Raw genomic sequence first — 16,138 nt, 5'->3', positions numbered from 1 at the left:
CTTTGGAGTCATCTCAGGTAGTTGCCCTCTAACTCTCTAAAAGTCCAAGACTTTGCGTTTTGTTTGTTCATTAACATTCATCTTGCACTAGTACTCTTAACTGTCAAGAAGGCGAAAAAAAATACAAGCTTTCTCATATTTTTTTTTGGTAATGGCTGTAGTTGTTCCCTATTACCTGCTCCCCAACACATATATGAAACTACCTACAATTCATAACTCTTACAGCAATATGTTGGTTAGACGAGACTAAGTTTTGCTACTTAATGTTAAAGAAAAACTTCTTAAGAGTTACGTAAATGTAATAAAATTTTCCATTTACCCAATTTTTTTTTAAAGTTGCATCAAAGATATTTTTAGAAACCATTTCATGGGTGGTGAAAGTGAAAGCGTTAGTCACTCAGTCATATCCAACTCTTTGTGACCCCAAGGATGGCAGCCCACCCGGCTCCTCTGCCCACGGAATTCTCCAGGCAAGAATACTAGAGTGGTACGGGACATCATCTTCTAGCAATATTACCGCTTTGTGTTCACATGTTTCTGGAACTTGAATTCAACCAAAAGTTCAGTGTGCCATACCATGCTGGGCATAAATCTCAGGAAGCTTACCATCTTTTAAGACTAATATAAGCAATTAATATCAATAATATAATATCAGAGGAACACTACGCATTATAAATGCTAAATAACTTCAAAGAAAGGAAATCATAAATAAAATTAATGAGTTGCCAGTAATTAAAATGTCACTCTTATCTGTGTAGCATCTTATGACAACTCTTATTACGCCTCAAGCTAATTGATACTGATATTTGCCTTATCCATAAAAGGACTGTCTCCCCAAACAGACTGCAAGCTCTCTCTGAGGCATCACTATAGAAACTGAATTTCTCATAGGATACAAGATTATCCACCCAAATGTGTACAGAATGACACACAGGAGATGAACTCAAGAATTTCATGAAGAGATCAGTGTGGAGGAATGACTAGAATCCACTCCATGAAATCTGAGTTGGCTACTGAGGAACATCAAACCTTCATTCTGAAAGCAGAGGATTCCTATTAGAAAATAGCCAGGTATGAAGTCTGATAGGCAGAGGAAGCAAGAACATGAAGAAATGGGTACCTAGATCTGATAAGTGTAACAGAGCAAAAGTGGAAAGGGGCTTCCCTGGTGGCTCAGATGGTGAAGAATCTGCCTGCAATGCAGGAGACCTGGGTTCGATCCCTGGGTTAGGAAGAGCCCCTGGAGAAGGGCATGGCAACCCACTCCAGTATTCTTGACTGGAGAATCCCATGGACAGCAGAGTCTGGCGGGCTACAGTCCATGTGGTCGCAGAGTCAGATGACCTCTGAACAACTAACACTTTCCCTTCACTTTTCATTAAGAACTGCCAGAAAGATGAGAGGAGACCAGTTAGAAATCTGTAAGAATCTTTCAGGCAAGAAAAAACTATGAAGATCTTAACCAAGATGACAGAAGTGGGAATGAAAAGTCCAAGACCTCAGACAGCACAGGGATTACGCATCACAGGGCTGCCTTGGTTGGCTCAGGCTGGCCGCTGGAGCAGGCAGTCTGGATACACTGCGAAAGCAGCTGATCCACTGCCACCTTGGCAGAATCCACTACCAGCAAGCTCTCTAATCTGAGTGGTCAGGTAGCTGGTTGAAATGCAGATTTCTTGGCCCTACTCTAACAAATTCTACTTCAGCTGATGGGAAGTTGAGGCCATGAATCTGTATTTCAAAATCACTCTCAAAGATTCCTTTAAAATATTTCAAGAACCTGAGAAGAATGTATCATGGAGGAAAAGAGGTAGAACAAGGGACAACTGCCAAGGAAGGACTCTCTGTCTGTGACCACTGAAGTGAAACAGCTCACTAAGTGACTAACTTGAAGGAGGAGCCCTGAAAATAAACTCCAGCCCTAAGAACACTCAGGACACCCAACAACTGCTCTAAGTCAAACATGAACTTAGGGCCTTGGTATTTTTATTTTAAAAAGTCAGTGTCTATTATTTTCATTCCTCTGTTAACTGCTCTTTTAGAGTGGTAGGGAAAATGATAAAAGATACTCATGAAACTAACCCATCTCAGGTCAAAGAAAGGTTGGCTTTAAAAACTACTAAGCTGAATACCTGGGAACCACTGACCCAACCCTCAACCAAACCCAAGATGACAGGCCAGCTCAGTGATGATTTGGCAGAACTGTTGGACTGTCTTGAGGTCTCAAAAATTACTATCTCTATCAAGAAAGGCACAATTTTCAAATCTACAGTTGTCGGCCCATAATCAAATGACATTATCCAGCCAGATTATCTGTGTGCACAGGCCACAGAACAAAGAAGGAAGTCCCATCCAAGGAGGATCCCTCCATGTAACTACTCAGGACCCAACATTACTGAATAACCAAACACTGTAATTCTGAACTTCTTAAGAAAATAACACAGAAAGCAGTAAAACAGAGGGTCTATAAATAGACTAGAAGAATCTCTTACACTAGCCTATCTCTAAACCAAAAGCATTTACCTCCCATCAAAGCAGGGATTTAGAAATTTTTTAGAGCAAATATTCCAAACACCCTTCTCTGGTCACAAAAACAGAAATGGGGTAGGGTTGGTATTCTTTCCTAAGGGAGACCCAGGAAGAAATGTATCTATGTAAGTTATGCCAAAATGCCAAAAATGAAACCCACATGACTCAAACTGGTGTTGACAAGAACTTGAGAATTTTAGCAAAGCAACACCAGTGTTAATCCTTGTTAATTCTTAGTCTGTCTTGAATAAGCTCCCTTATTGAAAAGATTCAAGTGGTGTGCAATTTCTCCACAATAACCATTCTAGAATGTAAGAGAGACCCAGCTGTGAACTAAATGAAAGTAAATGAAGACAACATTTTCTTTTTCCTGTACATTTTTTCCTCAATAGTATAGATTAAGGCACAGAATTTACTAGGCAGTATATATCAGAAGCCCAAAATGAATACTTTAGGGACTAAACATGTCTGAATAAAAATAAAATGCAAAAATCACACTAGTATGGGCAATCCAATATTATGAACTAATGTGAAAAAAAATCTTACATTTTAAAGATTAGACATTTACTAAACAAAAGGAAAGTTTGGGGGTAAAAAGATAAGAAAGCAAAACAGAGAACAATGTTCAAGATGACAAGTTCCAAGTCATTACAAACTGCAAAGTAAAATTTCATCAGCAGATATGTTCCTCTTTTTTTTTTTTTTTGGCCATACTGCATGGCTTGCAGAATCTCAGTTCCCCTTAGTTCCCCTAACCTGGGCCCTCAGCAATGAAGTATGGAGTCCTAACCACTGACTGCCAGGGAATTCCTAGATATATTCTTAATAACAACAAACGTGCTCAGACATTCAACTGTGTCCGACTCTCTGCGATCCCATGGACTGGGATTCTCCCACAAGAATACTGCAGTGGGGTGTCATTTCAGCTAACCCTTACCTAGTTCTGGCCGGTCAGAACTAGGTAAGGGTTGTAAGCAACTAAGAAGTAGGAACTACTAATATTACCATGTTACAGATAAGAAAACTGACGCAAAGGGGTTAAATCACTTGCCTGAGATCACACAGCCTAGCAGTGTAAGGATTCAAATTGAGAGGCTTAGTTTCAGAAGCTTTGTTTTAACTACTACATTTTTCTGCCTACAGACACTAAATTGTTATATACGGAGATAGTAAATACAGAAACACTTTGAAAATCAACAAGCCATGAAAACACTGAAATTTTAATGTGAAATACGGGAGCTGAACTCCTATGGATATTTGAAAGAACACTGAAGGAAAGAATAACTAGGACAGTTCCAGAATTTGTATACAATTTATTTATAAATCCAGGTAACATTATTTGACTGAGTAACAAAATTATCCAAGGAACTAATAAGCTAACCTGAAAGCTTAAAAAAAATATGAAAAGTTCTGAAGAGAAAAAGAAAGAAAACCAAACATCAAAACACATACCTGCAATCCTGGTTGCTCCCAGAACAATGGGACAGATCCCCGGATTTGTATGAAGGAAGAAACAGTGTCATCTAAGTACACAACCTATAGAGAAAAGTACTGGGTAAAATACTTCCACAAAGTTGTTACCTCTACATCAGAAGACAAATCTACTAACAGTTATATCTCTTGACCAACCTCTCATAAACAAATTATCCTAACAAAATAGTCAAAATTGGCCATAAATAAGCTGAATTTTTTTCAACTAGTGATAGTTCTATAAACATTAACCAAGAAAATAGTGAAAATATAAGCATTAGCATTACAACTTTAAAAAAAGGAATCCTTTTGAATTCATTTAGTTGTTTTTCTTTACCTTTTTCTAATTTTTAAAAACTAATCTGAAGACTTAAACTGGATTGAGGGCAAGGCCTGAATTTACAATTACATAGTTACATAGCCAAAAATAATGTAACTTCTCTTTTTAGATGGTACTCAGCCTAACTTTAAGAGTTGAGTTTGACTTAATTTCATCAAAACCCACTTTTCTTAAATTGTCTAGCTTTGTAAATGAAGATTTTCAATTTAAGGCAATGATGACATCATGCTGATTAGAACAAATTGTTACTTACTTGAAGAGCCATACCTAAATAAGCTTGTTTTTGACGAACCTTTCTTAAGGCTCGCAAGTAGCCAACAGTAATCATAAAATGGCATTACAGATGTCAAAATGAGTTCTGAATCAAATAAAAATCTGCTTTGCAACTGTTCTTTGTGACTTCCCTCTAACACATGAATTAAGCAAGATAAACACTATATACCTGTTCTGTTTCTACAAAATTGGCGACGTGACCATCATCATTTGTTCCCCGGACGTTAAACCTGGTCCCAGCTCGTTCACAGCTGAGTCTGGAAATGAGGCAAGCCTTTGCCTGTTTATGAGCGGCATAAATTGTTCTGATTTCTACTCCCCCACACATGAGGCGTAATAACCAGTCGTCACAATTCACACCGTAGTGCTTGAGATGCAAGTGCAAAGACTGATTCCTAACAGAAAAAGAAAGGACTGCATTAGCATGATAAGCACTCCCCAACACACTCCAGTATTCTTCCCTGGAAAATTCCATGGACATAGGAACTTGATGGGCTGCAGTCCACTGGGTCGCAAAGAGCTGGATGTGACTGCGCACTGAGCGATGAGCACATACACGCAGCACCTGCACAACACGGCGTGCATTCTAAGACAGCGCCCCTGGGACTTCAGAGGCGCCAAAGGGAAATCAACCTACCTACACTCACTGTGCCAGGGACTGGCGGATAGGGCCAGACAGGGAGACCCTCGGACATGTGATCGGTGGGCCATGCAAAAGCAGCACATATTCTATGTTTTTAGCATTTGGGCCCATTTGTTATGTCCTTCTTCATAATGTATTTACCACTTGTTTCAAAAAGTGTTTCCACACACAACTCCAGGTAATTCATATATAGATTTTCTTAAGCCTTGACTTTTATAGGCTCCATTTTAATTAAATTTAAATAGTTACATGAGCTAGCAGTTACCACATTAATGCCTGTCTAGTGTTTTCCCAGCGCTCCAAATACTTCTATACTCTAGGTAACAGAGAGGGCCTACTTTCCAATCTTTTTCAGGGCAGAGAGTTCTGTTTAAATGAACACACAGAAAAACCTGATGATCAGAAAACAGATTAAAAGTGGAGTTGTCATGGCCAAAGTTGGGATGGGGGCTGGGGACCTGCCACACTGGCCATCTTTACATCCCTCTGCCTGCCTCAGGGGCTCTGCTGGAACCACTGCTGCTGCTAAGTTGCTTCAGTTGTGTCTGACTCTGTGCGACCCCATAGATGGCAGCCCACCAGGCTCCCCCGTCCCTGGGATTCTCCAAGCAAAAACATTGGAGTGGGTTGCCATTTCTTTCTCCAGTGCATGAAAGTGAAAGGTGAAAGTGAAGTCGCTCAGTTGGTCCGACTCTTCGCAACTCCATGGTCTGAAGCCTACCAGGCTCCTCCATCCATGGGATTTTCCAGGCAAGAGTACTGGAGTGGGTTGCCATTTCCTTCTCCAAAGGAAGGCTGGAGGCTGGAACCACAGGCCTCCCAAACTCCTCACCGAACCACCACCAAGTAAAATATGCTGTTGTGCAGAAAAACTTCCTCTCTGGGACTTGCAGATAATAAAGGCACCTTACAAAAGGGAAGTTGCTAGAATATTGAAGCTTGGTTCTCTGGGTTTTCAAACTACCAGTTTAAGAGGAAATCTTAAGTGCTTTGCACTATCTTGTCTTAAAGAGGTATAAAAACAATGGACAGCATTTTCTTGAAGGCTTAGAGTTGTTAAGAATCTACATCAATGCTGTTGGAGCAGTCTCCCCAGTCCCCATCACTTCAGGCTACGCTGCAGGGGACAGCAAACAGGTGGCAGCCACCTGCAATCCTGATAAACCAGAGATGACCCCAGCCTCTCTTATCCATTCAAGAAAGCATACTGGAAAGTCAGCAAGTAGTAGGCTTACTCCTGGGATAACGTTAAATCCGATGAATATTACTAATTTAAAAACATGACTTCAGCTTCCACACTTTACTTATTATCTACCTTGATCTGATCTGGCAAAGCTCAAACTGGCTGTGACCCAGTTCGTCCAGACACCACAGCTGAGGCCCAGATCATAGCAGAGGCAGGACAGACTGACTGTCCCCCATTTAAATAGCAGTGGGAGCTGTGTATTTGTTCAGAAAGAATTTCTCCCTCTGCTGTCAGTTTTCGTTTTTCTTCACAGTCAACACCTTGCTGTTTTAATTCTATTTAAGTTTACACTCGACTCTCAACTGGCAGCAGCCTCAAATCCCCAGTGGAGTAAAACTACACGGGCTTTTGGGATAGGTGTTTGCCAGTCTCTGGCTACAGAACTTATCTGGCTGTATCTTGGGAAATATTTCTACAAAGCTGCAAGGGTTTGCATAATGAATTCTAAAAGCTTTCCTTTTTCTATGCAAAGTGAAGCTCCAGACTCTAATCCTTAGCAAACCTTTAAAGACTATAAAGTGAGCAAAACTCACCTTTGGCATTTCAGCCTCCTCTTTGCTCAGCCTTGTTTCCAGCCCATAAACCTCAATCTGTTATCTAAATTGGCCCCCACCTCCACCCATAACTGAATGAAAAGATAAAAGAATTATTCCCACGGATTAAGCTTCGTGATATTCTTAACTGCTGGCCATTTAGCCAATGCATCTGCACCTGCCTGGACTTCTGATTACGGCAGGGAAACTTTTCTCTCTCAATCTAAGAAATGTGGGGTTAGAAAGAGCAGAGGGAAGAAAGGTAAAGACAGCTGCCCTAAGACCGGCTGCAACACCATCACCTTCTTCAGAAACATCAGTGTCTCTTCCATCAGAAAAGTGCAGGGTTGACATGAGCAGACGGGACTGCCACTTGTCTCTCCTACGCCCTCCCTTCCCCTCCACCATCCTCTCACCCTCCGCTAGGCTCCAAGTCTCCAGCTACAGCGCTCCAAAGCCCCTTTTCCCTCTGCGCTCTTGGCTCCCCCATGCCACTCTGGGCCAAGACACTTCTATGGGAGCTACAAGCTACCAAGTTATTGCTCTAAATGTAGTTTCCAGTCCTAGCATTGCTGACTTTGAGCCCTCTGACCCCCAGGGCCTTCTCCAGGACCATTCAGGCAGATAGTGAAAGTGGGAGAGAGAGAAAGTATACAGTGGGGAACCCCCAGAGTCTGCATTACTGAGGGAAGCTGTGAGCACAGTCCTGGATTTTGGCCTTATAATGTAGGTAAACAACTGAAATACAATTTGTCCATTGTGTTAAGGAAAAAACTCAACAGCGATGCTGACTGTGGACAAGAGAATGACTATACTGGAGATCTGGTCTGTTCCAATAAAGTGATACCAATTACAGTCACATGGGTCCTGCTGCCCCATTAATGGATATTTACAATACAGCACCTTCTTGCATAATCCTGAAATATGTCACAGTTACCTAAAGTCTCATTTTATTACAGTACTAAAGTTGATCCCAGCATACTACTTCCTTGTAGTCGGTTGCTCTTGAATCAAAATCATCTACTTACAACCTTCCAATTAAAAACAATACGGGAATGCAGGCTTAGAAAGGCAAATGTTGCCAGAGATGAGATCTCAAACTAAGAACCATACACATGAGTAACACAATTCTATTATGATTAATTCCTTCCTGATTTAAAAATAAATATTTTAAATATATGTCTGAAATGGAAGGTTCTTCTAGATCAGGAAGAGTAAATGGATTTCACATCACAGGACTACTTTAATAAAATGATGGCAGATATCTGCTATGCTCCACTGAGGATCCCACAACAGTAAAGAGCGGTGTTCTCAATTGGCCGTGCCCACCGTTGCCAGCTCTAGAAATAACTGGTGTGCCTTCCATGTTCCAGCTCACCCAGTGGCTGCACTGCACATGATCACAAGGGGAAACATAATACAAACTCACCAGAAAAATCTATTGTCAGTTGTGTGTTCTTGCAAGCTACGGTGGGCATTAAGACTCAGATCCAAACTGACTCCGGATGCAGACCATGCAAAATAAAAGTTTCCTGAATTTAAAACTTTTCGAACTTCCGAAATGCGATCCTCGTCCGAAGAATCAACTCGCAGTGATATAAATTCAGTGGAAGTAACTCGGAAAACTTCAGATTCTTGAATTTTTCCAACGGACATACATCCAGTGACTAGGACCAGATAATGTAACATAATATCACCTGCAAAAACCAAAGACTTAATGGGATGGGAAGTCCCAATATTCTACAAACTATTCAAAATTTCTTCCAACTTTCTTCTCGTGTCTCTGCCTTTTAAAATCTGACAGTGTCGTTATTTTAAATTTATCACAGACATATTTAAGTTCACAACTAGATTTTGGCAGAAGTTGGGGAAAAAAAATCCTTGTTTAAATACATTTAGTATGATGAAACATTTAAACATTAACAGAATAATCTTACATTTATGAAATTATTCCTCTACTTAATCTAAAAGTGTGTAAGATTTATCAAATTTTTAAAATGTAGGTGTTATCTTCCCTATCTTTCCTTTATGATTGTAAGAAGTTCAGACAAGACAATGAATTGAGAGTTCTTCATAAACAGTAAGGTTGAAAAAATGGCATTTAAATGTGAACTGCTGCTGCTGTTGCTGCTATGTGAAGAAAACGTCTTTGGTAACAATTTATAAAGTGATTTGGCTGACAAAAACTTTCATAGCGATTTTTTTCATCTAATTTTGACAAAAATCCTGTGCAGTGAGGTTGAAGGTGAAATTCAGCAGTGGTAAACTTTGAGCATGTGGGGGCTTGACATAGGCACAATTGCCCTGCATCTTGGCTTCTCCACTACTTATTATATCAACTAACTTCCTGTGTTAACATATGCAACGTGAGATATCCTCCCTTTAGAAAATAAGATTAAGGGACTTCCCTGGTGGTCCAGGGGTTAAGACTCTGCTTCCAATGCAGGGATCCAAGTTTCGATCCTTGGTCAGGGAACTAAGATCCCACCTGCCACGAGGGGTGGCCAAAAAATAAATAAAAAAAGAAAATGAGATTAAAACAAATCTCACTGGACTGTGAGGATGATCCAGGACAATACTAGTTAAGCGCTCCCAGGTGGCACAGTGGTAAAGAATCTGCCTGCCAATGCAGGAGATGCAAGAGAATTGGGTTTGATCCCTGAGTCGGGAAGATCCCCTGGAGGAGGAAATGGCAAGCCACTCCAGTATTCTTGCCTGAAATGCTATGGACATTAGAGCCTGGTGGGCTACAGTCCACGTCGTCACAAAGAGTCAACATGACTGAGTGACTGAGCACGCACGCACACACAGTGCTTTACGTGTGACAGTCATAACAAATGGCGCATCTCCATTGGACAAGACCAGCGCTCCTCAAAGTACGACCCATGAACTAGTTCAGTTACCAGTTCAGTGAGAACAGGTGCTTGCTCCAGAACAGAAAACTGCATCACTAAGTTCACTATTTGGTTTAGCTGACTTCTTTTTTTCCTCCACAGTAAGACTTTATCAATGAAGGAAGCCATGTGTTGATTTGCATGACGGCGCCAGCTTCTTTTCTCATCCAGACCGCTAACAAAACAGCTCATGGAGTGTAACCTGTCCATGGGCCACACTCTGAGTCACACTGTTGTAGAACTGGTGATCACAAATGTTACTTTGCAGCCCATGGTGACACTGAATGGCAGATAGGCTCAAGCTGAGATGTTCTGAGTATAAAACAGATGTGTTTTCCACCACAAACCAGGGGAAACAGTGTGTGTTCTAAGACATCTTTCCTTAAGTGCACTGAAGCAAAAAAAGAAAGGGCAATGCGCTTATTTTTCTCTTCTAACAATGTTACTGATCTCTTCAAGTGTTCAGACAGGACGCTGCCTCTGGAATTTAAAATCAGGAGAGCATAAGCATGTAGCATGGCTTTTCAGGGAACAATCACCTCAAGGTTAAGAGGCTTCTATACTCACAGATCAAATACAGAGTCTATGAAATCATCTCTATCAATCTTCAAAATTACAAAAACAGAAATGAAAAAATAGATTGAATTGTACTGAATACTTACCAAGATTTAATCGTAAAACACCTAAAAGTCCATAGGCATCTAGAACTTTGGAGTATGTACCCTTGATTGCCTCTTTTTCTGCTGATGCTATGAAAAAAAAAAAAAAAGCTTTAGTATAAGAAAAAGGACCTGAAACATCAGATTCGCTTTAGCTATAAAGCCAGAGTCTACCAAAATCTAAAGTCTGAATCTAAGTCTGATATTCTTAACATAAATGTACTGCATAAAATCTTTTTTCGAACCTGTAACTTTAATAGTTTTTCCCAAAGAAGTAACGTTATTCCAGCACCATCTATTCATGAATCCATCCTCGCCTAATGATCCTGAAGTATCTTTAATAATATTCCTATCTTTTCGAGGTCGCTTTTGAATTTTCTCCACTGTCCCCTTGATCTGTTTAGCTAATCTTAATAAGAGGAACACACTGTGTCCTGATATCCCTACAGGACAACACCCAACTTCTTAACAAGGACTCTTCCAGAATTTAGCCTCAACAGCCCTTCTGCTTCCGTCCTCATTATTCCCCTCCCTCCCCAGCCCAGCACCTTATGCCCCAGTCACATCAGACGCTCACTGTTGCCCAGACATGGCTTCCACGTCTCTGTGCCTTTGCACAGTGATCTGGCTTTCTGCCTGCAAGGCGTGACCCAACTTTTGCCTCTGGCCAAAACTGAACTCACCTTAGAAAAACACAGACACAAAGTCACTTTCTGAAAACCTTTATTTCTCTAAGCACAAGTCTTTCACAGAGCTCCCTCTTCATGTTGCCAAAACATTTAAAATACATTCATCATTTGTCTTTCTCATTAGCCAACCTGTTCCCTGAAGGTGGACCTCGAAGTCTATCTCATTCTTTAATCGCTGACACTTAGGACGGAGCTTGACACATGTAAGACTACTAACGCTTACATTATGAAAGTGAATGGCAATGCTTGACCACAAGAGTCAAGCACAGGGGCAGGGAAATCGTGTCTGGCCTTCGTCTGGATTTATTTCTTCTGCTATGACGTTAATGTCATCCACTAACCAATACAACCTACAGAACAACTGCCCTAAGACAGGCTGTGATGGTCATTCTTTTGAGAAAAAACAAAAACAAATCCTGAAGCTTTAAAGGAAAATCTGAGTTCTTAGCAAACACACTTATTACAAATATGATCTTCTAAGGCCTACAAATCTGGAAAGACAGGAGCCTCTTTCTCGTTCCATCCTTTCCTTTCCAGAACTTTCCTTCTTCACTGCCTTCCCTAATCCACAGCCTACCCCACAGCTCCCAGTTCACCTCTCAGATGACTGGCTCACTCCTTATTTACCTTTTATCTCTTGTCCTTTTTCCTTCTCTCATTTCTTCAAGATTTGCACATAAAATACAGTATTAATATAAGTATTCTAATATTATATTCTGATACAGTATCGCAGTATTGAATATGTTTTAACAATATGTATGTGTTCCACCTTACAAATGCTTGTAAGCAGATTCTTACAGTCTTCTCTGTTGATCTCTACTGCCAACAAAACAGCCATAGTCTCAGTCTACTGCTTTGCCTAACATCCCATAGTTCAGTGCAGTTCAGTCGCTCAGTCGTGTCTGACTCTTTGCGACCCCATGAATCGCAGCACGCCAGGCCTCCCTGTTCATCGCCAACTCCCGGAGTTCACTCAGACTCACGTCCATCGAGCCAGTGATGCCATCCAGCCATCTCATCCTCTGTTGTCCCCTTCTCCTCCTGCCCCCAATTCCTCCCAACATCAGGGTCTTCTCCAATGAGTCAACTCTTCACATGAGGTGGCCAAAGTACTGGAGTTTCAGCTTTAGCATCATTCCTTCCAAAGAAATCCCAGGGCTGATCTCCTTCAGAATGGACTGGTTGGATCTCCTTGCAGTCCAAGGGACTCTCAAGAGTCTTCTCCAACACCACAGTTTAAAAGCATAATTCTTTGGCGCTCAGCCTTCTTCACAGTCCAACTCTCACATCCATACATGACCACTGGAAAAACCATAGCCTTGACCAGACGGACCTTAGTTGGTTTTTGAATATGCTATCTAGGTTGGTCATAACTTTTCTTCCAAGGAGCAAGCATCTTTTAATTTCATGGCTGCGGTCACCATCTGCAGTGATTTTGGAGCCCCCCAAAATAAAGGTCTGACACTGTTTCCCCATGTATTTGCCATGAAGTAATGGGACCAGATGCCATGATCTTCGTTTTCTGAATGTTGAGCTTTAAGCCAACTTTTTCACTCTCCTCTTTCACTTTCATCAAGAGGCTTTTTAGTTCCTCTTCACTTTCTGCCATAAGGGTGGTGTCATCTGCATATCTGAGGTTATTGATATTTCTCCCGGCAATCTTGATTACAGCTTGTGCTTCTTCCAGTCCAGCGTTTCTCATGATGTACTCTGCATAGAAGTTAAATAAGCAGGGTGACAATATACAGCCTTGACATACTCCTTTTCCTATTTGGAACCAGTCTGTTGTTCCATGTCCAGTTCTAACTGTTGCTTCCTGACCTGCATATAGATTTCTCAAGAGGCAGGTCAGGTGGTCTGGTATTCCCATCTCTTTCAGAATTTTCCACAATTTATTGTGATCCACACAGTCAAAGGCTTTGGCATAGTCAACAAAGCAGAAATAGATGTTTTTCTGGAACTCTCTTGCTTTTTCCATGATCCAGTGGATGTTGGCAATTTGATCTCTGGTTCCTCTGCTTTTTCTAAAACCAGCTTGAACATCTGAAAGTTCACAGTTCACGTATTGCTGAAGCCTGGCTTGGAGAATTTTGAGCATTACTTTACTAGCATGTGAGATGAGTGCAATTGTACGGTAGTTTGACATTGCCTTTCTTTGGGACTGGAATGAAAACTGACCTTTTCCAGTCCTGTGGCCACTGCTGAGCTTTCCACATTTGCTGGCATATTGAGTGCAGCACTTTCACAGCATCATCTTTCAGGATTTGAAATAGCTCAACTGGAATTCCATCACCTCCACTGGCTTTGTTTGTAGTGATGCTTTCTAAGGCCCACTTGACTTCACATTCTGGGATGTCTGGCTCTAGAGTGATCACACCGCTGTGATTATCTGGGTCATGAAGATCTTTTCTGTACAGTTCTTCTGTGTATTTTTGCCACCTCTTCTTAACATCTTCTGCTTCTGTTAGATCCATACCATTTCTGTCCTTTATTGAGCCCATCTTTGCATGATGGTATCTCTAATTTTCTTGAAGAGATCTCTAGTCTTTCCCATTCTGTTGTTTGCCTCTATTTCTTTGTATTGATCGCTGAAGAAGACTTTCTTATCTCTTCTTGCTATTCTTTGGAACTCTGCATTCAGATGCTTATATCTTTCCTTTTCTCCTTTGCTTTTGCCTCTCTTCTTTTCTTATTTGTAAGGCCTCCCCAGACAGCCATTTTGCTTTTTTGCATTTCTTTTCCATGGGGATGGTCTTGATCCCTGTCTCCTGTACAATGTCACGAACCTCATTCCATAGTTCATCAGGCACTCTATCTATCAGATCTAGACCCTTAAATCTATTTCTCACTTCCACTGTATAATCATAAGGGATTTGATTTAGGTCATACCTGTATGGTCTAGTGGTTTTCCCTACTTTCTTCAATTTAAGTCTGAATTTGGTAATAAGGAGTTCATGATCTGAGCCACAGTCAGCTCCTGGTCTTGTTTTTGCTGACTGTATAGAGAGATTCTCCATCTTTGGCTGCAGAGAATATAATCAATGTGATTTTGGTGTTGACCATCTGGTGATGTCCATGTGTAGTCTTCTCTTGTGTTGTTGGAAGAGGGTGTTTGCTATGACCAGTGCATTTTCTTGGCAAAACTCTATTAGTCTTTGCCCTGCTTCATTCCACATTCCAAGGCCAAATTTGCCTGTTACTCCAGGTATTTCCTGACTTTGTACTTTTGCATTCCAGTTCCCTATAATGAAAAGAACATCTTTTTGGGGTGTTAGTTCTAAAAGGTCTTGTAGGTCTTCATAAAACCATTCAACTTCAGCTTCTTCAGCATTACTGGTTGGGGCATACACTTGGATTCCTGTGATATTGAATGGTTTGCCTTGGAAATGAACAGAGATCATTCTGTCGTTTTTGAGACTGCATCCAAGTACTGCATTTCAGACTCTTTTGTTGACCATGATGGCTACTCCATTTCTTCTGAGGGATTCCCACCCGCAGTAGTAGATATAATGGTCATCTGAGTTAAATTCACCCATTCCAGTCCCTTTTAGTTCGCTGATTCCTAGAATGTCGACATTCACTCTTGCTATCTCTTGTTTGACCACTTCTAATTTGCCTTGATTCATGGACCTGACATTCCAGGTTCCTATGCAATATTGCTCTTTACAGCATCAGACCTTGCTTCTATCACCAGTCACATCCACAACTGGGTATTGTTTTTGCTTTGGCTCCATCCCTTCATTCTTTCTGGAGTTATTTCTCCACTGATCTCCAGTAGCGTGTTGGGTACCTACTGACGTGGGGAGTTCCTCTTTCAGTATCCTATCACCTTTTCCTACTGTTCATGGGGTTCTCAAGGCAAGAATACTGAAGTGGTTTGCCATGTATTCTGCATTAAAGCTCTTTGCTTTGTCTCGAAGCTCGTCTCCAAGGTTCTCCAGACAGCTCATCTTCCCTGCCTGCCTCACCTCTTTTCAGACCATCGACTCTTAGACTTCTTCCTGGTTACCCTACTTGTGCTGTTGAATGAGCTGTGCTCTGCTAGTTGGCAGCAGAGGCTAAGACTGAATGGTGTTCCAGTGGCTAAGACTCCTAAGCTCCCAATGCAGGGGGCCGGGGATCGATTCCTGGTCAGAGAACTAGATCCCATGTGGGGCAACCAAAAGTTCATGTGCGGCAACTAAAGATCTGGAATGCTGCAGCCAAATAAATAAATAAATATGAAAAAAAGACTGAGTCAATCACTCAATTAACTGATGATGTCACAGTTCTTTAGTATGCTCTTTACTGTGGTGGGCCTTTATCTTTATCAAACCACCTGTATGAAGTGAGGGAGTGAGGACGATTTCACCAAGCCATTAAAGTTATGGGGATGTGAATTTCAGTCTTCATTCCTAGAGTCCTATCGTTATTATTTGTTACACTATATATTTATAGAAGTTACTCCTAACATTCAATGACAAGGAACAGAGTTAGAAAATATCACAACACAATTTTTAATTTTAAAGTAATACAGGAACCCCTTCTCCCACATCTTGCCTTGTTACAATTACAAAATGTACAAAAGCAAACCTTAGAGAGGCCTGTTATTTCTTTGATGATAGAAGGCATGGTTTCCAGGGCAAATACTATTCTAGAGTTTATACGTTATATGCATTTCAAACACTACCATTAGTAGAGTAATATAGAAATTACCAGATATATCTATCAGTTTTATCACCAACCATTTAGGTTCAAATACCAGTAACAGGGTTAAAAAGAAAATATATTTTTAGTGTTAAGTCATCACTTTCCGTCTGGAGACGGAAATGGCCACCCACTTCAGTACTTTTGCCTGGAAAGTCCCATGGACACAGGAACCT

General features: G+C 41.0%; 1 protein-coding gene across 31 annotated transcripts in view; it reads right to left on the bottom strand.

Moving 5' to 3' along the window:
* SYNJ1 (synaptojanin 1) overlaps positions 1 to 16,138 on the bottom strand; it is a 94,659-nt gene that overhangs the window by 56,334 nt on the left and 22,187 nt on the right. For all 31 annotated transcript variants that reach the window (XM_042229548.2, XM_060403642.1, XM_042229551.2 and 28 more), the window contains exons 3-6: positions 10,591 to 10,677; positions 8,464 to 8,731; positions 4,782 to 5,007; positions 3,982 to 4,065 (exon numbers count right to left, since the gene is read on the bottom strand). In XM_042229548.2, coding sequence (XP_042085482.1) covers positions 3,982 to 4,065; positions 4,782 to 5,007; positions 8,464 to 8,731; positions 10,591 to 10,677 — 665 coding nt within the window. The remainder of the gene's footprint in view (positions 1 to 3,981; positions 4,066 to 4,781; positions 5,008 to 8,463; positions 8,732 to 10,590; positions 10,678 to 16,138) is intronic.

This window comes from Ovis aries, chromosome 1 (assembly GCF_016772045.2).
Source record: "Ovis aries strain OAR_USU_Benz2616 breed Rambouillet chromosome 1, ARS-UI_Ramb_v3.0, whole genome shotgun sequence".
NCBI classification, from domain to species: Eukaryota; Metazoa; Chordata; class Mammalia; order Artiodactyla; family Bovidae; genus Ovis; species Ovis aries.
This window is presented reverse-complemented; position numbering and strand designations above follow the sequence as displayed.